Source organism: Mytilus galloprovincialis, chromosome 7 (assembly GCF_965363235.1).
Source record: "Mytilus galloprovincialis chromosome 7, xbMytGall1.hap1.1, whole genome shotgun sequence".
Taxonomy (NCBI): Eukaryota; Metazoa; Mollusca; class Bivalvia; order Mytilida; family Mytilidae; genus Mytilus; species Mytilus galloprovincialis.
Genome location: NC_134844.1, coordinates 95,154,168 through 95,178,133, shown reverse-complemented (window position 1 = coordinate 95,178,133; position 23,966 = coordinate 95,154,168). Strand labels below are relative to the sequence as shown.

General features: G+C 32.2%; 1 protein-coding gene across 1 annotated transcript in view; it reads left to right on the top strand.

The window, feature by feature from the left end:
- LOC143084016 (polycystin-1-like protein 2) overlaps window positions 1-23,966 on the top strand; it is a 46,669-nt gene that overhangs the window by 970 nt on the left and 21,733 nt on the right. The window contains exons 2-7 of the mRNA XM_076260428.1: window positions 12,035-12,147; window positions 13,717-13,842; window positions 15,253-15,347; window positions 18,426-18,648; window positions 20,157-20,432; window positions 22,344-22,497. Coding sequence (XP_076116543.1) covers window positions 12,035-12,147; window positions 13,717-13,842; window positions 15,253-15,347; window positions 18,426-18,648; window positions 20,157-20,432; window positions 22,344-22,497 — 987 coding nt within the window. The remainder of the gene's footprint in view (window positions 1-12,034; window positions 12,148-13,716; window positions 13,843-15,252; window positions 15,348-18,425; window positions 18,649-20,156; window positions 20,433-22,343; window positions 22,498-23,966) is intronic.

The window sequence follows — 23,966 nt, the reverse complement described above, 5'->3', positions numbered from 1 at the left end:
CTGGGTTACGCCTCGGGCTTTACATATTCATAAAACATGACCGAGTATTGTGTAATTAATACATCAGCTGAAGTTATTGTGGGACAATAGTTATCAAAAGTACCAGGATTATAATTTTATACGCCAGACGCGCGTTTCGTCTACATAAGACTCATCAGTGACGCTCAGATCAAAATAGTTCAAAAAGCCAAATAAATACAAAGTTGAAGAGCATTGAGGACCCAAAATTCCAAAAAGTTGTGCCAAATACGGCTAAGGTAATCTACTACTGGGGTAAGAAAATTCTTAGTTTTTCAAAAAATTCAAAGTTTTGTAAACAGAAAATTTATCAAAATGACCATATATAATTGATATTCATGTCAACACCGAAGTGTTGACTACTGGGCTGGTGATACCCTCGAGGACGAAACGTCCACCAGCAGTGGCATCGACCCAGTGGTGTAAATAGTTATCAAAAGTACCAGGATTATAATTTTATACGCCAGACGCGCGTTTCGTCTACATAAGACTCATCAGTGACGCTCAGATCAAAACAAGGTTTAATCGCCTTCTGTGTGCGAACGTTAAGTTTGTAAGATTTTAACTATCGATAGTGACACATGACGTTTGCCTACGTCATTCTCGAACTCACAGAGGTCAGATCATTGGCGAAAAAGCAGAATCAGTTGTAAACCAAAATAGTGTGATCTTTGGTGGAGAGAGGAAAAGATCAGAATCTAGCTATTCATATGTTGAGAGAGCACAGATGCAGGGGAATCTTTACTTCTCATATTAGAATACCTATATTTTTGCAAATACCGGAAAGAAGATAGGTGTTGTGGGTTTTCATGGAACCGCCAGGAGTGCCAACAAATAGATTTTGAAAAAGAATGCAAAGAATGTTAACGCATCCAGTGGACTGATACGAGTGAAACTTTTGTCGTATACGTGTCTATTTTCATTGAGGGGATTTATTTCATAATTAAAGTTTTAAAAAACATGTCAAATTAAGCTGAACAATATATGTCTGGTGGTAGAAAACTTTGTGTTTTGAATAATTTTAGACAATCGTAGTGTAATGACTTGACATAATAACTATATAAGGATAAGGCTTATAAACGGGGTAAATTTCAAAATGTATGTTGTTGAACTTAGTCTGGTGAACGAGTTCGGGTGATTATAGAATGAAATATCAACAATAAGGAATAAACATTACAATACAATTTCATCAACAAATAAGAACCAGAACACTATTTTTGTTATATTATTGAAGGGGAAATAAGTTATAGATACATATTTTAAGGTGTTTCTTGTCGTATAACACAACGAGTGTAGTCAGGAATGATCAAATGAAAGACCGACCGTAGGGTGGTCTTTCTTTGGGCAATCCTGACACCACGAGCTAGGTGTGTTATGTGACAAGAACAACCTTAAAATATGCATTATCTGACTTATATACCGTCACAAAATATTATTTTCTGCAAAGATTTTCAGAAATTGGATCCTATTTTACCGATCACATTGAAGTTGGATATTCTTATCGTAAACATTTAGGTATAAACACGCCCTACGGCTCATTTTTAATGTGAATTAAAACTTACTAATTAATCTAGATATAAAACGTTAAAAATCATTGTCCAGTTATAAAATAAATGGTATAGTGATTGCATGAAGCAAGAAGCAACTGAATTGTTAAGATGTACGAAAAATACTAGCCACTATGTAAGTAATTAATCATATAATCTATATAAAAGGGGGTGATATATTTTTTCTCTTGTTTCATGACATTTTTATCTCGGAAAAGCAGATTATTTTTCTAACAATTTTAACGAACTTTTTTTAGAATAATTGTTTTCTCTCTTTTGTCTGGAAAAAACATTTGTTTTTTCTTAAAAGATTGAGAATCAGGAAGAAATATTATAAAGAACCATGGCTGTTTCCCTGTAGAAATAGAAATATTTTTGTCAATTAACAGAGTAAAATGTATTTATTTTAACCGAATACACGGAGGAAAGAATTGTTTCTGCCTAAAAGTTTCAAAAGTGTCAAAGAAAGAAAATTGTACAACAACACACGAAATGACCTGTCTTTCTGAAAGGAAATAACTCCATATAGGTATATAAGTCTATGTAATTGCCCTCCTAAGATGTGTGTACATTTCATTACGAATTTTTAAAAGTAGTTTCAGCGATTGGCGTGTTTTATTACTTTATATGATCAATCACTGCATATCACATGCATTAGTACATACAAAGTATTTTGACCTCTCAAATAGAACGATTGCAGTATAAAAGCTGATAAGCCTAACCCTAACCAATAGATATGTATAAACAGTTAGAATTGACAAAAGACATGTAATTTGAATGCATTTTTAAGCTCAAGCCGGATGTTGATCTCTAGATCCCTTTTTTAGTCTCTTTTTGTGGTGTTTGCTTGCTGTCTCATTGACGTTTTCCCTACATATCCTTCCTTTCACACATAGTATTATATTTGAAATGTTAGGCCGTGTTCACACCAAACGCCGTGTAGAGTAAACATGTTTACAATTAGTTTAGTGTAGTGTGCACTGGTTTCACATTACATTTGTTCACATCTATACACCTTGTTTAGCTACCTGTACATAAGATTTGTTCTCAATTGTAAACTAAGTGTCATTTAAATGTTCATTACGTAGAACTGAATTCAAAATTTTGGGACAATTTTTCTAGCGGTAAGGGAACAACCATTTGACTTCAAAAAGGGGGTGGGGTGGGGTGGGAATGGAAATATCTTACTCAGATAGAAAAAAAATAACCCTCCCCCTTTTTAAGTTAAGTGGTTACTACTTGATGAAAGCCATTTTTATAATTTGCAGTAGTTTGAATATACTAGAGATGTCTCGATTACGCACTAGAAAATGTTAGCTGCAGCAGCGTGCTTACAGCCGAAAAAAAGGATAGAGTTATTAGGGATCTCTAAATTTTTATCTTTTCTGTTTGTTTCAAATGGTATTTCTTCTCCAAGGAGTATTTGGTAAAAGAATAGGGTCACGTTTTTTTTTAATTTATTTTAAGTGTTATTTAACGGATCTGAGATACTAGACAAACATATCATTTACCCCACACTTTTTTTAGTCATGCATTTATGCGTGAATCGTTGTTTGAGTAAAGACCAGTGGCAAATATTTCTATGTACGTCAAGTCGATTCGGGAAGACCTTTACAAATGAATTAGGCAGCAACTATTTACTTCATTTTTTAGGGAGGGAAAAGGGGGGGGGGGATAGATGGGCGTGGGCTATTGATTTTTCCAGGACAAATTTTGGTGACAAGTCGAAATCAATTTTAGCATTATTTATATATATAGTGGCAGCTGAGGGTGAAACAAACAAATTTTTTTTCAGGGCCAAAAACTGGAAACATTTTTTGTTTCTAAAACAAAATCCATAGCTCACCCCCCCCCCCCCCCCAACCCCCTTGCCTTTATGTTTTATACTCAACTATAATAGCCCCAGGCCCATGCCTTTATGTTTTATACTCAACTATAATAGCCCCCCCCCCATGCCTTTATGTTTTATACTCAACTATAATACCCCCCATGCCTTTATGTTTTATACTCAACTATAATAGCCCCCCCCCCCCCGAAAATCAATTGGTTCCTGCCTTATAGGTTCGACAATGATGCTGCTTTGAGTCTTAATCAGGGGTTAATAAAGTACGTGAATTTGTTTTTAACAAAAAAAAATCTGTAAAATTTAGACAACAATTTCTGTAAAGAACTATACTAATAATTATCAAAAATATCAATTTTACTCAAAAATAGTTTCCTCCTTAAATATATACACGGTAAAACTAATGTCCTAAATGCCTAGTTTTGTGTACACTTAACCTACACAAGGCCTACATTGACTATCGACTGTGTGTAGATAAAACATGATTTAAACTACATATAAACATTGAGTTTTATCAATGGGAACGCAATTGTGTTTAGTTTACGTGTGAGTAACACTAACACAACACCGAATTTAGGTCAATGTGAACACGGCCTAAGTTCCTTTATTTTATGGTGTTGTGTTTGAAAACTTAGTCATTAAGCATGCGGGTCTCGTCTTCGGTGGGTTTTGCTTACATCCCCGAGATTTGGACTTTGCTCACTCATTGTTGTCAACATGATAGAATTCTATGCAACTGTCATACAAGTTGGGGGTTTAGCTATCTATAAAACCAGGTTTAACCCACCATTTTCTACATTGGGAAAGGCCTGTATCAAGTCAAGATTGTGACACAGAAGGTATGACACATGATTGTTTTAAACAAACCTCTAACATAAATGCACTCATCTTATAGAACTTATAAAAACGAAGAAAATGGTGCTTAGAACATGAAGATACCTTTCTCGGTACAAAAGTTACGATCCAAACATAATCTAAAAAATAGGCTTTATTTCGGCATCTTTTGCTATAAATATGATACAAAAATGATAAAATCTCAAATTTTAGAGGCTAATATCTCTACATTTGTTTTCAATAAAATCTATATATTCTGAGAATCATCTATTTGGGGATATACCAGCCTTGTATTATATAAGCTACAGTACTGTACATGAACACAAGGTTTCAAAAAATGAAACATCACAAATAAGTCTTCAAGCACCGATGGGAACGTGTCCGAAGGCAGACACGACTGCGTACAACTTTTTTTTCTTGATTTAGTTGTAATTTGTTTATTATTTGCAGTACCTTCTTATAAACTGGCATCTAGGGGTAATTCGGCATGCTCTTTTATTTGCCACTGTCAAAAATGCAGGAATTTTGAGAGATTAGTTACCATGGCAACCATTTTTTGAAGTGAAGCAACCAAAGAATAATTCGTTTAAAGTTCATTTTTTAAGTTATCTCAACATAAAATTTAATCTCAGATACTTTATGGCATGATCTTTTAAGTAGTATGGTTAAAAATATGATAACTAGTCAGATATTTATAGTTGTGGTTATCCTTAACATCTGTTTCTTTTTACATTTCAAGGCATATTAAAATCAACCATATCATAATATCCTCAAAGTAAACTTTTCAATTAAAATTGAATTTATGTAAAATGTTTTTCTTGGGATGTGGTATCCTTTTGTGTCTAACAATTATGACAACTAGCCAATAAGTTTCAGTTCTGTAATACTATGGCAACCAATTATCTCTTACTATTTAGATATATTGAATTCTTTCAAATGAATGTTTTGTTGCAAAAATGTCTCACATTTTTTTAAAGGCAGAGAGACCATGCAAGTTCTTAGACATGTTAGAGGAAAAACATTAATTGAATTGATATAGTTTTTATTGACATTTAACCTGAAATGTATGAACCTGAAATAAATGCCAGCACTTTTATTTGGAAATCTAAAATTTTACTAAAAAGAATAACAAAATACACACAACATGTCATATAATAAATTTATGTATTATAAGATTAAAAAACAGAATATTAAAATAAATTTCCATGGGGAAGATCATAGATAACAAGATGGTAAAACATACAATTGAAATATGAACATCTGTACACGAACATACATGTGCAAATACAGAAAAGGTTAAAATAGTTGGCATCCAGTCACAAGAAGGTTAGCACCGCAATCTTTTAAATACCACAAATCATCTGTTGTTTTTGTTTTTGTTTAATTTAATTCATGCTCCTTAAAGTATATTCCACGGAAGTTAAAATTACCCATCTATTTACTTTTAATTATTGATATGTAAAAGTATTAGTATATCCAGTGTCAAAATCATTAGCATACAGGTAAACAATAATGAATATTAAGCCTTCAATGTAAATTTAAATTTTGATTTACATAAAGCAGATTATCTTTACCGAAAATTTATACACATCTTCCCATTTTATTTATTCTCAAATGTAATAATCTGCAATACATTTTTTATGACATTGGTTATATCATCAAAATCAGAAATCAACCAAGGTCTTAATCCTGGCGATGGTACAATATAAAAATGAGAAAAAATAATAAATATATTTATCGATACTACAAATATCATCGGTTCTTGTCCATACAAATGTAAATCCACCTTTCTTCGCTCTATCCATCAATTTTACAGTTATATTATTTTCATCAATTACTTTAATAATTTCGCCAGGATACCAGTCATCCTCATATGAAATGCCAACCCATGTACATTCATTTAATATTTTTGGCACATCTAACTTGTTTTCCATTTTAATAACAGTGTTTTTATATGCAAAGTCACTATTTGGAATCTCTAAATTTTAAAACTGTTAACAATATAACAATTGAAATCTCAGTTTCTCTTTTTTTTTCAATTTAACAGACTTTGCATTCTTTAATAAACTGTCAATGTCTTTTTTTGATTTCACAATTCCATCCATTCCTTTATCACTTTTCTCTATTTTGTTCAGTTCTGATTTTTTCTATTCCAAAACTTTCATTTCTTTTACATTTAGTTTCTTCTAGTATTTTCTTTCTTTCTTCCATCAAAGTCTTTTAATATGCCTTTTATTTTAACTTTATCAATTTTGCTTTTTTTCGAGCCTCAGTTTATAGTAGTTTCCTTGAAAAGTCTGACTTTTTTTAAGCCAGTGCAGTGTACTTTCTTTTGAACATAGTTACTGTGATAATAGATACACGAAAAAGACTAGCATTTGGCTTCTTTTTCATTGAAAAATCCAAGTCACCAAAAACAAATTTAGCCGGTATATTTGTTAATTTGCTGTGAGAGGATCGATAAAGTAAACCTTTTTCTGGAGATGATCTGTAAACACCTGTATCTAAGTGATCATGTAATTGTCTTTTTACTACATTAAATATTGATTCACATACATTTTTTTAGAAAATTTAAATATTTGGCAATTCTTTTGCAAAATTAACAATATATTCATTGGGGGTATGAGGAAATTTGTCATTCAATGGTGGTAAATCGATATCGATCAGTTCCTCACAATTTTTCTTCCAACATTTAAGTTGATCATGTAAGGGTTTAATAAACTTATAAAGATCAACATAATATTCATCACTGTTAATGACACTCCAAAAAAGCTCAGCAACATGAATAGATGATGATAGCTATTGCAGCAACTTGTGAGAGTACATCAAAAGATTTGACATCAGCAAGAACTGACTGATGTTTTAAATTCGGTTTTTCAATATAATTTGATAGAAAATCAACAATATCTTAGCAGTGGATAATAATAGTCGTAGCACCAGTATATAAATTATTAAATCTATTACCACGACAATTTATTATTTTAGAGAATTTCCCTTTTGGGGAAAGATATGCCAGGTACTGTTGCTGTACACCATTTTTGCCATCGCCCCTTGGTCCTAAAACTTCAGTTGCAGTTCTAATTACACGAACTACTGATGGTTCAGAATTATCTTTGAATTTTCCAAAATGTGGTTATGCATTCCTTCCCATAGGCTCACAAGTTTTTGAATAATCCTTCAGAAATTTTGATACATCATTGTGAAATCCCAACAGGACAAGCACAACTGCAATAAAACAAGTTTAACTTTTGAAATTCTGACTTGTCCATATCTTTTTTTAATTGCATCGTTCTCCATTTATCAATTATTTCATAGGTTGTTTTTATAACACTGGATCTGTCACTCATCATTGATGTACATAATAGTTATAATTTATTTGAGTTAATACTTTCAAAGTTAGCTGATTCGTTAAGAGAATCTTGAGTAACTTTTGCGACTGTCTGTGAATCTTCCTGTGCAACAGACTTGTAGCCTAAACATAAAGTTCCATTTTTAGTATGTACACCTAAATCAAGATTTTTTTTCCATCACGGCCTGTTCAGTCTGCAAATATGTCGAAATTATTTGCATTTGCTAAAGTTTCACTTACATGATGTTTTGCCACAACATTAACATGATTAACTTCAGCTCTTATGTTAGATATTGTACTTCTACATGGAAGTTCAACAGAGGCGTTAAACATATGATCGGTCACAACTTTAATTACATTTGATGTTTTATTTGTTGGAATATCATTTCCCTGAAGTTCCATAACACGTTCTTAAAGTTTCAGAATATCTTCTACCATTATCAATTGATACATCATTATCTTCATTTGACAGAAAATTAATTTCTGCATTCTTTTCATTTATTTCTTTCTTAAGATTTATATTCTCATATTCTTTGTTCTGTAAATCAACACTTTTGATATAAAATTTTTCTTTAAGCTGTAAGCGGTTTTTTTTTCTATCAGTTTTCTCAATTTGTTTTTTATGTCCCTATTTTCATTATTAAATTTCTTACTTTTTTCATTGTTGTTTTTTTCCTTTAATGCTAGACTTCTTTCCTAACGTTTAAATATTTTGTATAGTTTACTTTTTTCAATCTTATAACACTTTGCTTAATTGTCTCATTTTCCCGTTTTAAAATTCTATTCCTTCTTCTTCTTAGTTGTACATTTTTAGTCTAATATTTTGTTTTGCAATTTTAGTTTCAGTTTCTTGAAGACTTGCATTTTCCTACACCAGATTTTCCTCATTCTCTGTATAGATATTCTGATTTTCATTTAAGGCATGTTTTTGGTTTAAAACACATATTGGGTAATTGCTTGGTTTTTTTTTCTCTTCAGTTTGTGGTGAGACAAGTTTTATTTAATTTACACTATTGATGAATTAAAAAAAAATGTTGATTTAAAGATTTCTAACTCTTCCTTTTTATTGTTTTTCATCAAGCTTTGATAGATGTAATTTATTTCTATTCATGAAAAGCATCAACTGTCAAAATGTCCTTTGATGAAACGTTCAATCCTGGATTCATGAAAGTAGACCGTTATTCCTGAACAGTCACAGACAGGTCCAACAAAGTCGATCATGTTTGGTTTTTCATGAGGCATTTATTGCTCAACTGATGCATTAAAAAAATTTTTTTTGCTTATATTAATCATCACAATTCTTGTTACATTACACCATTTTTTGGGTACCTGTATAGCTGGATATTAGTGAAGAACTTCTTCTAGAATGGTATAAACAGGAAATCATTAAATATCAGCTATAGCTGTAGTATAAGCTTCAACTTAGTACTTGTAATAAAGATTATTTGAATCCTCCCCCTTTTTTTCAGTACCAGGGCCAAAAAATAAAAACAAAGTCCAGACCTGAAAAAAAATTGCGCAGCATCCCTCCTGTAACAGACACATTTGTTTATCACCCCACCCTTTTAATACCAGACCAGAAGGAGGACATTAAATCTCAATAGGGAGAAAGTATGAAGGGCTGATCTCATTTATTAATAACAGAAGATCATCCACACTACTCTTTGAACTAGCCCACTATAAAAAAAAGTGTAAAGCATCCTTACCTAATACTTTCTTTTTATTGATGAAATCTGTAACATCACATTCTGTCCATCCACTCAATTTTATCAGCTCACAAGGTTGAGTATTGTCCATTTCGTTAGCGTAACGTTAAACGTTATTGTAAAAGCGTCATAAGAAACAGAAGTGCTAATATGGCGAGTGGCTCATTCACCGCCGGGGTTGCGAAATTGGAAGTCGTCGGTACTGCGAATTAAAAATGAAGCAGACGTCATGGAAAGGAAAACGAAAGTTGTTATCGCGAATTTGTAAAGTTTGATGAAAGTCAGTTAATCATTTATTGAGAAGAATTTTTCACGATAATAATGCAAATTTTCTTATCAGATTTATATTGTTTTCATCATTCATTTCGAACATATGACCTGTTAAAGTATGTTTTGAAAATTAAAGAAAAAATAGCGGCCATTTAGATCCGACGTCAAAATGGCGTCATGTGTGATACCTAACGACAGTTGTTTTCTATTCGTTTAATGTGTTTGAGCTTTTGATTTTGCCATTTTATAACGGACTTTCCGTTTTGAATATTCCCTGGAGTTTGGTATTTTTTTTTTACTTGAGGATAGTGAGCTCATCAGTAATAAGACAAAACATCTTTAAATTTACGGAAGTGACATTTTCGTGTTTTTGGCATCCAAGGTGTTCTATAGTTTTAAACGGGCTGGGCTATTCCATTATCATTTCACAGAATTTATTTCTGCAACAGGTGTAACCTATTTTTTCGATGGCATTCAGCGATATCAAAAGTCTCAAGGTTCGAAAAATTACACCTAGATATTATGTTTTAGAAAATGTGCATTTTTGGTAGGTTTGAATGAACATTGTGTACTGACATACCATAAATCAAGGAACTGAGAAGTCCAAAAGCAACCAAAAATAAAGAAATACATATTCTTATTGTGTTTCCAGACGATGAAGGCATTGAAATTACTCCTTCTTGTTTGAGGACAAAGTTTATAAAAATCATAAAAATATGTATTATCATACCTCATTTCCTTATTTTTATATTGTGGCAATTTTTGACCGGAATAGCCTTCCATAGACAGTTTTATCACGGAAGCTTTCCTTGTAATGCTATTACTTTAAGGATGAAATTGCTCACAAAATAATGTTTTAACAAAATTACGAACTCAAACTTGAATTTAGAAAGGGTGAAATTCAATAAAACCTGATAAAACCAAAAGCTCGACTATATTAATTAACGGAACGAATGGAAAAAAAGCGGAATATTCCTGACTCGGTACAGGCACTAAAAAATAGTGGGTCAAACCTGGTTTAATAGCTAGCTAAACCTCCAACTTGTCTTACAGTTGTTTTAAGTTTTTTTTTGTTGATAAAATTGTGTGAGCAACCGAAACATACATAATTGGTTAGCGTGACAATCATTGGGATCCATCAGCCAAATTATGTAAACAGACATCATAGATATACAACACAACTGACTTTAAAAAAGTACAAATAAAACATACAAATAAATCGGATAAAGACATGAAAGAGGCTACAAAAATGTATTTGAGGTTGATAGTACAGTATAGTACAACACAGTGAGATACACATGTATACACTTTCATGATAAGGTAAAAATTAAGTTAAATAGAAATACAAGGGTATACAAAATGAAAACAAAAACTTTAACATTTCACGCGGACCTGTCACACATCTGGACCCATCTGCATCAAGAACGCCCAAAGCCAAAATCAACTAAGCTGGATACACAAATAGCGACCCACGTCAAGAGTCAAACGACCAAATAGAAAATAATGGAAGAAAGACAAATAAAGAGAAAACTGTAAAGTAAAAAACCAAGATACACCACGTCAGCACATAGAATCTATAACTCAATTTCATCCTAGACTCTTGAATATCGTACGACTTGAGAAAGTTATACTCCATACGCGAGCAAAGTTGGCATAATGCTGCTAAGGTGAGGGAAATTTGTAATTTCAAAATTGAAATCGTCATAGATTCTGGTACTGAAATGACCGCTTGAATCAAACTCGAGGTATATGTCTAAAAATGATGCGGAGAAAGCTGTGTCTGTGGTTTCTGGGATCTCTAGTTTAGGAGGATATAGAAACGAGTACCCATTCAGAATAATTTGAATTTTTAATGGAGAGAACATCATCAATATACATGTTTGTGAAATTAATTGATCTAGCTTCTTTGATCTTCTAGTTTGTTTACAAGTGCCTGAAGGAACTCCGACTCACATAAAAATATGAAAAGGTCAGCAGGGAAAGGTGCACAATTGTTTTTAAAAAATGCCGGCAACCTGCTGAAAATTCAACTTCCGAATTCAAGAATGAATTTAATCTTTTTCAAATACACTGACTTTAATCTGCCCATGACCCAAAGCAAGGACAGTCTATCTCGTCCAGTGAAAGTAAGCCAGATCTTATTGTAATTCTTTCCAAATTCAAATAGCTCTCAGAGTTAACCCTAATGAAAGATAGCCAAAAAAAAAAAAACACAAATAATTTTAGTATCCAAATATCCATCACAAGAAGAAAGCAAAACAAATTGAAAATCAAAATGTAGCAAATAAGAAGTTATGATAATCCTCTGTTAATTATGTTTATTCTATAGGATGAGGTTACCTCAACGCATAAGAATAAACAATGTCAAGAGTAAAGAACCTATGATGTCATCAATTTGCTTAAATTGATACATTTGACGTAAAATGTCAAGTTTTAATATAAATCAACATGCTTTCTCTCATTTTAGCTAGTTTCAATGCTGAAGAGTTTGTTAATGATACGGAGGGATTTGGAGATATTGTAGGAGCAACGATTGATTCTATTCATCATATGCATATAGAGATAGAAGAAAAAGAGCACGTAAGATGTGTCTATTTATTTATACGCAACGCTTTGAAGAAGCAGAAGTATATTGTTTTTGGCCCGTCCTTCCGTCCCTCTGTTAGACATTTTGTTTTCGAATGTTAACAAAAATAATCTTTATCGGATTGCGATCTTATTTGGATAAACATTCACATAAAATAAGAGGAAGATCCCTATTGATTTTAAGGTCCCCATCGGAGTAACTATAATTGGACTGAAATTTGTGCAGCTTAACAGTTTCAGGCTGCTAAATCAAATTCTTTATATGGGATTTTTAACTAATTTGAAATATGATAACATTTCATAAAAGGAAGATTCTTGTTAACTTTGAGGTTAATAACCTAAGATCAAAGTCCCAATTACTTCAGTATATTTTTACATTTATTAGAAGAACGATCATGAATGATTTTGAAGTCTTTTTTTTATTCTAGCGTATTTTTTTAAAAATGCCTCGTGCCTTCAATGTTTCGTATTTAAAACTTGTCACTCGCGGTTTTTTGCTGAATTCGTGCTATATATTCAACTTCTGTGTAGTGTTTGTCGACCTATTTGTTTTTTCGTTTCTTAATTTTTTGTCATTGTGTTGTATAATTTTTACAAGTTGTTTCTGATTCCCCCTTTGTCTAATTCTCACTGATGCTGTTGAAACCATTCTCACTATTCAAAGTATATGTGTTTTGTGGATGTTAAGAGAGGCGAAATATACCAAAGAGACAATCAAACTCATAATTAAAAAAATAACTAAATCACAATTTTAATAAGGATCTGGTTGTAACGCATCAATGCGCATGATTTCAAAACATTTATAAAAGTTACACATTCCCCTTATTTCAGGTCCAACCATTTTATCGGAATGCTTTGCCAGACTTTGGTCACGTTACATTTGTATACAGAAGTAAATAATTTCGGAAACATACATAAAAAGATATCCAACAAGAAAGGCGAACAAATAATGTCATTATTGTCATAAATTGCCCGCTCGTCTCAAAATGCAGAAACCGTTCAAACATTCAGAGAACAAAAGGGAACAACACAATATTTATTTGACATAAAAATAAGAAGATGAAGTATGATTGCCGTACGGCCTTCAACAATGAGAAAAAAACCCATACCGCATAGTCAGCTATAAAAGGCCCCGAGTTATTATGTTAAACTGACCACAGATATGTTCATATTATCATGGCCACAATCCAATCCCTTTAATGTTTCTGAATTGACCAAAATGTAAATTACAACCGTATTTTTTTACCGTGAACAATATGATAGGTGTCACTACTGAATATGTCCATCCGTAACACCCGCTTCCTATGTTTCTTTTTTTGTTTAAATCTGTTGCTCATTATATATAATAAGACAACGCCATGACAAATTAAAAAAAAACCAACATAAAAACAGTCCACAAAACTTGATACAACTATTGAAGTTGTATCTTCTTTCTTTTTTTATTTACATGAAAGAGTCTTATATCTTTTACAAAACAGTTACAACTGATTGATTAACAGATAATATAATTTCATTTTTTATTTTACCGATAACGATGTTTATTTCTCTGTAATTTTCTTACAGATAATTGAGGAAATGGTTACAGTTTTAGCTGTGTTACCTACAGAAAACGAAGCTGAAATGGAAAATGTCTTAGAAGCTTCGAACCAAATTTCTAAGGAAGCAGATGCCTTATCTGATAACGTGCAGGTAGTAAATCAATAATTAGTAGGAATTGTTTGACTATCGGCAACATTCAGGTAGTAAATCAATAATTAGTATGAATTGTTTGACTATCGGATAACATTCAGGAAGTAAATCAATAATTAGTAGGAATGGTTTGACTATCAAATAACATTCAGGTAGTAAATCAATAATTAGTAGGAATTGTTTGACTATCAGATAACATTCAGGTAGTAAATCAATAATAAGAATAAATTATTTGACTATCAGATAACATTCAGGTAGTAAATCAATAATTGATATGAATTGTTTGACTATAGGATAACATTCAGTTAGTAAATCAATAATTAGTATGAATTGTTTGACTATCAGATAACATTCAGGTAGTAAATCAATAATTAGTATGAATTGTTTGACTATCAGATAACATTCAGGTAGTAAATCAATAATTGATATGAATTGTTTGACTATAGGATAACATTCAGGTAGTAAATCAATAATTAGTATGAATTGTTTGACTATCGGCAACATTCAGGTAGTAAATCAATAATTAGTAGGAATTGTTTGACTATCAGATAACATTCAGGTAGTAAACCAATAATTAGTAGGAATTGTTTGACTATCAGATAACATTCAGGTAGTAAATCAATAATTAGTATAAATTGTTTGACTATCGGATAACATTCAGGTAGTAAATCAATAATTAGTAGGAATTGTTTGACTGGATTTCTCTCTTGTAGATGATACAAATTTACTAAAAATTAGTTAAAATATCCGTCTTTTAAAAACGAGAGTAGATTAAAATTGTAATTACTTTCGAAAGAATTTTCATGATATCCCGGTGACATAAAAAAAAAAGAAAATTTCACATATAAAATAAATCTGACAATTTTACTCCTCTGACGTCATTCAATACTGGATATTGTCTGGATGTTGTCGATGACGTTGCTTTAGAATGAGTAGAAATAAATATAGGTGTCAGACCACCAATTACTCCCTCAAATTTAGAACGAATGTAAAAGGAGCCCTACTCTGACACAAAATAGTGCTTATGATGTCATTGTTTACTTAAACTAACCAACACATTTGCAGAAATGAAACTTTCAGTGAAACAAAACAGTCAAACAATAGTACAGAAGACACAACATAGAAAACTAAAATACTATGAAAGCTGTGAAAATTGCAAAATTTGGTTGAACAGTTAGGGATTTTCAATTTGTTTAGTTCCTCCTCTTTCTTTTTACCCATTTGAAATAAGAATTCCATGGTCAATGTAATAAAAAGAATAAGTAACCCAGGAATTGAAACATTTAAAAATATTCAACTCTAACTATAAAACAATGATAATTAAGTCATATGCAAATTATTAAACATGAAAATTGAGCATCATTAAATTTTCATGATGCAAAGTTTTTGATTATTTTAGTTTTCTTACAGGATGCGTTACTTAATGTTATGGACAAGATATCTGACAAGATATCACATACAGATGTCAATAAAAGTGAACCGGGGAAAGTAGAAAATATGGTCAAGTAAGTATAACATTAAAATAAACCGGGGAAAGTAGAAAGTATGGTCAAGTAAGTATAACATTAAAGCGAACCGGGGAAAGTAGAAAATATGGTCAAGTGAGTATAACATTAAAGTGACCGGGGAAAGTAGAACATATGGTCAGGTAAGTATAACATTAAAGTGAACCGCGGAAAGTAGAAAATATGGTCAAGTGAGTATAACATTAAAGTGAACCGCGGAAAGTAGAAAGTATGGTCAAGTGAGTATAACATTAAAACGAACCGGGGAAAGTAGAAAATATGGCCAAGTAAGTATAACATTAAAGTGAACCGGGGAAAGTAGAAAATATGGCCAAGTAAGTATAACATTAAAGCGAACCGCGGAAAGTAGAAAATATGGCCAAGTAAGTATAACATTAAAGTGAACCGAGGAAAGTAGAAAATATGGTCAAGTAAGTATAACATTAAAGTGAACCGGGGAAAGTAGAAAGTATGGTCAAGTAAGTATAACATTAAAGTGAACCTGGGAAAGTAGAAAATATGGTCAAGTAAGTATAACATCAAAGTTAACCCGGGAAAGTAGAAAATATGGACAGTGAGTATAACATTAAAGTGAACCGGGGAAAGTAGAAAATATGGTCAAGTAAGTATAACATTAAAGTGACCGGGGGAAGTAGGAAATATGACCAAGTGAGTATAACTTTAAAGTGAACCGGGGAAAGTATAAAATATGGTCAAGTGAGTATAATATTAAAGTGAACCTGGGAAAGTAGAAAATATGGTCAAGTGAGTATAACATTAAAGTGAACCGGGGAAAGTACAAAATATGGTCAAGTGAGTATAATATTAAAGAGAACCGGGGAAAGTATAAAATATGGTCAAGTAAGTATAATATTAAAGTGAACCTGAGAAAGTAGAAAATATGGTCAAGTAAGTATAACATCAAAGTTAACCCGGGAAAGTAGAAAATATGGACAGTGAGTATAACATTAAAGTGAACCGGGGAAAGTAGAAAATATGGTCAAGTAAGTATAACATTAAAATGACCGGGGGAAGTAGAAAATATGACCAAGTGAGTATAACTTTAAAGTGAACCGGGGAAAGTAGAAAATATGGTCAAGTGAGTATAACATTAAAGTAAACCGGGGAAAGTAGAAAATATGGTCAAATGAGTATAACATTGAAGTGAACCAGGGAAAGTAGAAAATATGGTCAAGTGAGTATAACATTAAAGTGAACCAGGGAAAGTATAACATATGGTCAAGTGAGTATAACATTAAAGTGAACCGGGGAAAGTATAAAATATGGTCAAGTGAGTATAACATTAAAGTGAACCGGGGAAAGTAGAAAATATGGTCAAGTGAGTATAACATTAAAGGTAACCAGGGAAAGTAGAAAATATGGTCAAGTGAGTAGAACATTAAAGTGATCTAGGGAAAGTAGAAAACATAGTCAAGTGAGTATAACATTAAAGTGAACCGGGGAAAGTATAAGATATGGTCAAGTGAGTATAACATTAAAGTGAACCGGGGAAAGTAGAAAATATAGTCAAATGAGTATAACATTAAAGTGAACCGGGGAAAGTAGAAAACATGGTCAAGTGAGTATAACAGTGAAGTGAATCGAGGAAAGTAGAAAATATGGTCAAGTGAGTATAACATTAAAGTGAACCGGGGAAAGTAGAAAATATGGTCAAGTGAGTATAACCTTAAGGGAACCGAGGAAAGTAGAAAATATGGTCAAGTGAGTATAACCTTCAAGTGAACCAGGGAAAGTAGAAAATATGGTCAAGTGAGTATAACATTAAAGTAAACCGGGGAAAGTAGAAAATATGGTCAAATGAGTATAACATTGAAGTGAACCAGGGAAAGTAGAAAATATGGTCAAGTGAGTATAACATTAAAGTGAACCGCTGAAAGTTGATAATATGGTCAAGTGTGTAAAACATTAGGTGAACCGGGGAAAGTAGAAAATATGGTCAAGTGAGTATAACATTAAAGTGAACCGCTGAAAGTTGATAATATGGTCAAGTGTGTAAAACATTAGGTGAACCGGGGAAAGTAGAAAATATGATCAAGTGAGTATAACATTAAAGTGAACCGGGGAAAGAAAAAAATATGGTCAAGTGAGTATAACATTAAAGTGAACCGAGGAAAGAAGAAAATATGGTCAAGTGAGTATAACATTAAGGTTAACCGGGGAAAGTAGAAAATATGGTCAAGTGAGTATAACCTTAAGGGAACTGAGGAAAGTAGAAAATATGGTCAAGTGAGTATAACATTCAAGTGAACCAGGGAAAGTAGAAAATATGGTCAAGTGAGTATAACATTAAAGTAAACCGGGGAAAGTAGAAAATATGGTCAAATGAGTATAACATTGAAGTGAACCAGGGAAAGTAGAAAATATGGTCAAGTGAGTATAACATTAAAGTGAACCAGGGAAAATATAGAATATGGTCAAGTGAGTATAACATTAAAGAGAACCGGGGAAAGTAGAAAATATGGTCAAGTGAGTATAACATTTAAGTGAACTGGGGAAAGTAGAAAATATGGTCAAATGAATATAACATTTAAGTGAACCGGGGAAAGTAGAAATTATGGTCAAGTGGGTATAACATTAAAGTGAACCGGGGAAAGTAGAAAATATAGTCAAATGAGTATAACATTAAAGTGAACCGGGGAAAGTAGAAAATATGGTCAAGTGAATATAACATTTAAGTGAACCGGGGAAAGTAGAAAATATGGTCAAGTGAGTATAACATTAAAGTGAACCGGGGAAAGTAGAAAATATAGTCAAATAAGTATAACATTAAAGTGAACCGGGGAAAGTAGAAAACATGGTCAAGTGAGTATAACATTGAAGTGAACCAGGGAAAGTAGATAATATGGTCAAGTGTGTAAAACATTAAAGTGAACCGCGGAAGATAGATAATATGGTCAAGTGAGTATAACATTAAAGTGAACCAGGGAAAGTAGAAAATATGACCAAGTGAGTATAACATTAAAGTGAACAGGGGAAAATAGAAAATATTTTCATTAAAATTCCGGTTGCGGTCTTTCCGTCCTTTTTGATAAATAGAACACGTCTTTCTATTTTCAGGTCACTTTTTGATTCGAGTTCCAATCTGTTGGATTTAAATCATGTACCTGAACGTCATATTGTAAAAGAAAAGGTTATAGTGGAAGATAAATCTGAAACTGAAGATGTCATACATGTAGAAGAAACAGAACCTGAACAAGAAGTTCCATATGAAAGTCCAGAAGAACAACAAGAAACACAAGTACAAGAAACAGAGGCAGAAATCAAGGCGAGAGAAAAAAAGGTAAAACGATCACTTACAATGTATTTTACATTACAATACTCACATTAATGAGATTATACAGAAATAGGGAAACTTCTTTAAGGAATATTGTTTTCTACATTTTTTATCAAGTTGAAACCATATTAATAGTTATCAAAGGTACCATGCTTATAATTTGATACGCCAGACGCGCGTTTTGTAACACAAGACTCATCAGTGACGCTCAGGTCAAATCACAGTTCAAAGAATATAACAGGAATTATTAGAATTTATTTTATAACAGAAAATATTTTTCTATTCAAATAAATGTTTATAACTGGCATGTAAAAATGATGTAAGAAGTCGGTTTTGAATGTGTTGACCAGTGGGTCTTAATTTTTGTTATTTAAATCTCGACGACACATTTATACTTATTTAGCATAATTTTCTGAGAAACAACTGTTTAAAAACAATTTAGTCATTCAAGAGCAACAAGAGACATGGTGATGGTCGTTTTGAAATATTTTTTTTTAATAATTTTCCTCCATTTTTCACTTTTTTCATCATTTCCAAAATCCCGCGTCCCTCTTTTCATGTTAATATATTCTTTTCCCCAATAACGCTTTTTTTGCAAGTTTTCCCAATTTTTCACTTTTTCACCTTTCTTTCTTCTAAAATCTCCGTTTTAATCAATTATTCCTACCTTCTTATTTTTTCAACACCAAATAGTACGCATCACTTAGGTGTGTCAATTCTTTTGTTCATTATGTTATGTTTTCGTTAAGTTGCTTATAACACGTATAGAGAGAAAAACTATAAGCCGTTTTAGATCATGAAGACCAAAAGCTGTAAATCACTGATAGATTCCACAACTGCAACAAGTGTGTAACGATATTTCTGGACTCGTGACAGTTATTGTTTATATTTAGAGCATTTGAGATAATTTAAATTTATATTTTGACAATTGGGAAATGTCGTTATACACGAGTTATAGTGGTTGAATATTTCGTGTGACAAAAGTTTGAGAAAAAATACCTGGCTTTTGACAGAGAATAATTTTTGTCACAAAATGTATGACCGCAGGTTTTCATAGGCTTTATATCCTAATATGCATACTCTTATGTTTTTTCATACGAATTTGCAATGCTCACCCTTGCGAAGCAACTTTAATCATCCTATTTTTTCGGTTGGGCTCAGTCTTTAGTTTTGTGCTCTTTTTTGTGAACTGTTGTTTGTCTTTTGATCTTTATATTTCTTTCGTGTTGTTGTCAGAGTTTATATATGCTACTTTGAATGACATTCATTATCTTTTTAAAAGATCTATTTAAAAAATTATTTGTTTTTTGGTATATTTTATGGCAAACTTTAAGTTAAAGATTAATTCCTAGAAAAAATTAATGTTTACTTTTTACGTTTTGCATTGCCCTCCAATGACCACAGTATATGACATAGTCAACAAGGTGACGTTATTTTCAATTTATTTAATTCTTTATCTGACTCAATACACGCATATTACCGGTAATATAAATATATAAATAATTCTATATTAGATCGAAAGAACAAAGAAGCTCCTTCACACAGTTGATATCATAGCTGATTCAGCACTTAAAACTCTGTCAGACGATGAACCTAAGACAATGGAATTCTCAACAAAGACCATGAATTTAGTAGTTGGAGTTTCCAAATTAAACAATTCAACAAACACTTCAACAGATATAAGCACTTCCAGGAAAATTGGTAACAAAACCGTCACTAGTTCCTTCAAACTACCACCAGAAATAAAAGAACAACTTAAAGAAGCTAGTAAGAATGGATTTAAATTTCAGGTATATTTTTGTGTAGATTTGTCAAGGCAGGTTGCAAAAAATACTTCTTTGGTTAAAACTATCGTTTCACTGTACCTGAAATAAAAACAAATTAAAACTGTGCACTCATAAGGGCAGATAATTGTACTGAATTACTGGTAGTATGATATGTGTTGTTTTTTTTAACAACATAAGGTCAGTGATTCTCTTTTTCATTTGGTACTGTTGAAGTATTTATCAAAATCAATTATCTCATTGAAATGAAATGCTAAACACAATCTTGTTCATGTTAATGACAGTCTATTAGGGCTGTGCATGAACATACTATGCTACCTTCAAGGAGGACACTTCTATTTTTTATTTGGGTGTTCATATTTGAATATTTAGGAAAGATGAATGGTGTTTCCTTGAACAAGATGTAAACACTGGGTTCACATATCTATTACACGGTGTTACAAGACAGTAATATGTACAAGATGTAAACACTGGGTTCACATATCTATTACACGGTGTTACAAGACAGTAATATGTACAAGATGTAAACACTGGGTTCACATATCTATTACGGTGTTACAAGCAGGGTTTCCGCTGGCGGTCGCCATTTTCGCAATTTGCGAAAAAATAATAATTGTGGCTATTAAAATTTGTCATTGGCGAAAGAATTTGGCGAAAGAAATATATATAACAATTTATTTTCAGTCGTCTTGTTTATTTATCTTTTTCGGGTTTCTCGGACTATACCCGATCAGACAATACTCGGAATTAACCTTGAACTCGTTAAGATTTTATCAGAAAATCAATTATCAGCTGATCGCATTTATAGCTATCGACATCAAAGGACTAATTAATAAAGGTGTTGATTGTATTATATGAAATGATATGGTTAAATGTCGTCCGTCACATGTCACAAACAGGATTTTGCCACTTTGCGACGCACGTGTTGAAGCAAAATGTTGACGCTTCCTCTCGATCCTTCTTTTAATGATAGTCAAGAAAAGAAAACTGTTGTTATGACGAAAAATCTTCAAAGGCAAGAAAGGTCTCTGATTTAAAACTTTATCATTTAACTTTGATATAGATAATTGATTTGAGTGGGTACTTTAAAGTCGTTTCAGTGACACACGTGTTTCAATGTTTCAAGCATAGTTTTACTTATTTACGATGGTCTAGAAAAGAAAACTGTCGTTATGAAGAAATCTATTCAAAAGGTTAGGTTGGCATGAGAGTAACACTTCAATGTAATGACTACACCTTACACGAGGGATACATTTCAAGTGGTAAAATGTTTCGTTTTGTTGTAAAAACCACTTTTTGTTGGGGGGGGGGGGGGGTGGAGGGGGGTCGATGTCAAATTTTAAAAGAAAAATATATTTGTGCTACTTGGCGAAAAAAATATTAAAGTGGCGAAAAATATATTGTTTTGGCGAAAGAGGTGGCGAAAAAAATAATTGACCCAGGAGAAACCCTGTTTACAAGACAGTAATATGTATGTATGATGTGTTTTTTGGGCAATTTTTCTGATTGATACTGGTTGTGGTTACAAGGTTAATTCCAATTGTATATTTGGCTGGGGTTTTCTATTTTTTTTAAATGTCAATGCGGTGGGGATGACACTTTTTTCTATTACAGATGCTTTACTCAGACAAGAATCCAAAATCTGGGGACAAGTCGTCTGCAATTAATAATTTCCTTTTTCTATTACACACGTTTTTCTCAGACAAGAATCCAAGATCTGGGGACAAGTCGTCTGCAATTAATAATTTCCCTTTTCTATTACATATGCTTTCCTTAGACAAGAATTCAAGAACATTGGACAAGTCGTCTGCATACATTAATTCTCCTTTTTTCTACTACAAATATTTTCCTCAGACAAGAAACAAAGATCTTGGGACAAGTCGTCTGCATACATTAATTCTCCTTTTTCTATTACAGATGCTTTTCTCAGACAAGAATCCAAGATCTTGGGATAAGTCATCTGCATACATTAATTCCCCAATGATATCGCTAATTCTTAAGGATTTAAACCAGAAAACACTTGGTGTAACTAAATTACCAAAGCCTATCATCATTGACATACCTATTGGAAGTAAGAATCTATAAACATCAGAAAAAAGGATACATGATAATGATGGGATGGGAACTGAACTCTTCTTTATACTTAATTATACAATATGTAGCTGTTTGAGTTAAACCCAAATATCGGTGTCATTCAAAACATTTATTTGTTATGAATTGTGCTGTAAACAATAGTAGATAAAGGTTTACAAATACGAAGACGCCCAAACACAAATACTGTAAACAATAGTAGATAAAGGTTTACAAATACGAAGACGCCCAAACACAAATACTGTAAACAATAGTAGATAAAGGTTTACAAATACGAATACGCCCAAACACAAATACGAATACGCACAAAGACAAATACTGTAAACAAACTTATTTTCGCGATGAATTTGTTTTGCGTTTTAACCTTTCTTGTTCACTTTTCGCCTATTTAATTTTGCGATTTTCTAATTTACTTGATGTAGCATAATAAGGAAAGATACAAGTTTTACATGTTCGCGACAATTAATTTTGACGTTATTTGTGATCTCGGGAAAATAAGCTGGAAGAGAACCTTGGGTTAATATTATTTTTTCTATCTTGAAACATTTTGTGATTGCTCAGAAAAATCAGAAAGCCTGGGGTATTGGAATTACTGTAGAATAAAGGCAACAGTAGTATACCGCTGTATGAAACTGTTAAAGTTTTTTTTGTATGATAACAAAAAGTATAAACAATCATAATAGGAGGGCAAATTTGTTCTATTGTTCAGATCAGAAGTATTAGTTTTGTAGTATTAAACTTCCTGAAACCAGTAAGCTCTTACCATGCCTATATGCAATTTAAGGTATGAATTTTTCAGCTCAAGTCGAGATAAGTTATAGGCTAGACATGAAATGACTTCCACTTAAATTGAACTGAAGCAAATGTCCGTCGCTAGGTAAACTCAATTTGCAATAGTAAAATCTACGTTTTAAGATAGCCAAGCTTAAAATACAATACAGTTATTTTCTTATTGGAGAAGTAATATAATAAAACAAATTTTGACTTCAGTTTATACAATGATATATGAACCCAAGAGATATGACATTCATCCTTGGCCGATGAATATCATATATCTAAGTTGATACATCATTGTATCAACGTCATTAAAACTTAGTAATTGTATATAATAACAATGTGAAACGTCATATAAAGTCAACAAAGCTTGACGTATGATAACTTATCAATTCAATGAATCATTATCAAGAGATATACATGCCACCAAGACACTTTCTCTATGAAAATGTTTTTGAAGCAGCGCATATATGTGGTACATGTGTGGTACATGTTGTTGTGTCAGTATTACAGCAACAATGTATTTGGTTTTGTCTGCTTTCATTGCTGGTGGACGTTTCGTCCCCGAGAGTATCACCAGACCAGTAGTCAACACTTCGGTGTTGATATGAATATCAATAATGTGGTCTTTTTTTTTTTTTTTTTAGAAATTTCCTGATTACAAAACTGTGAATT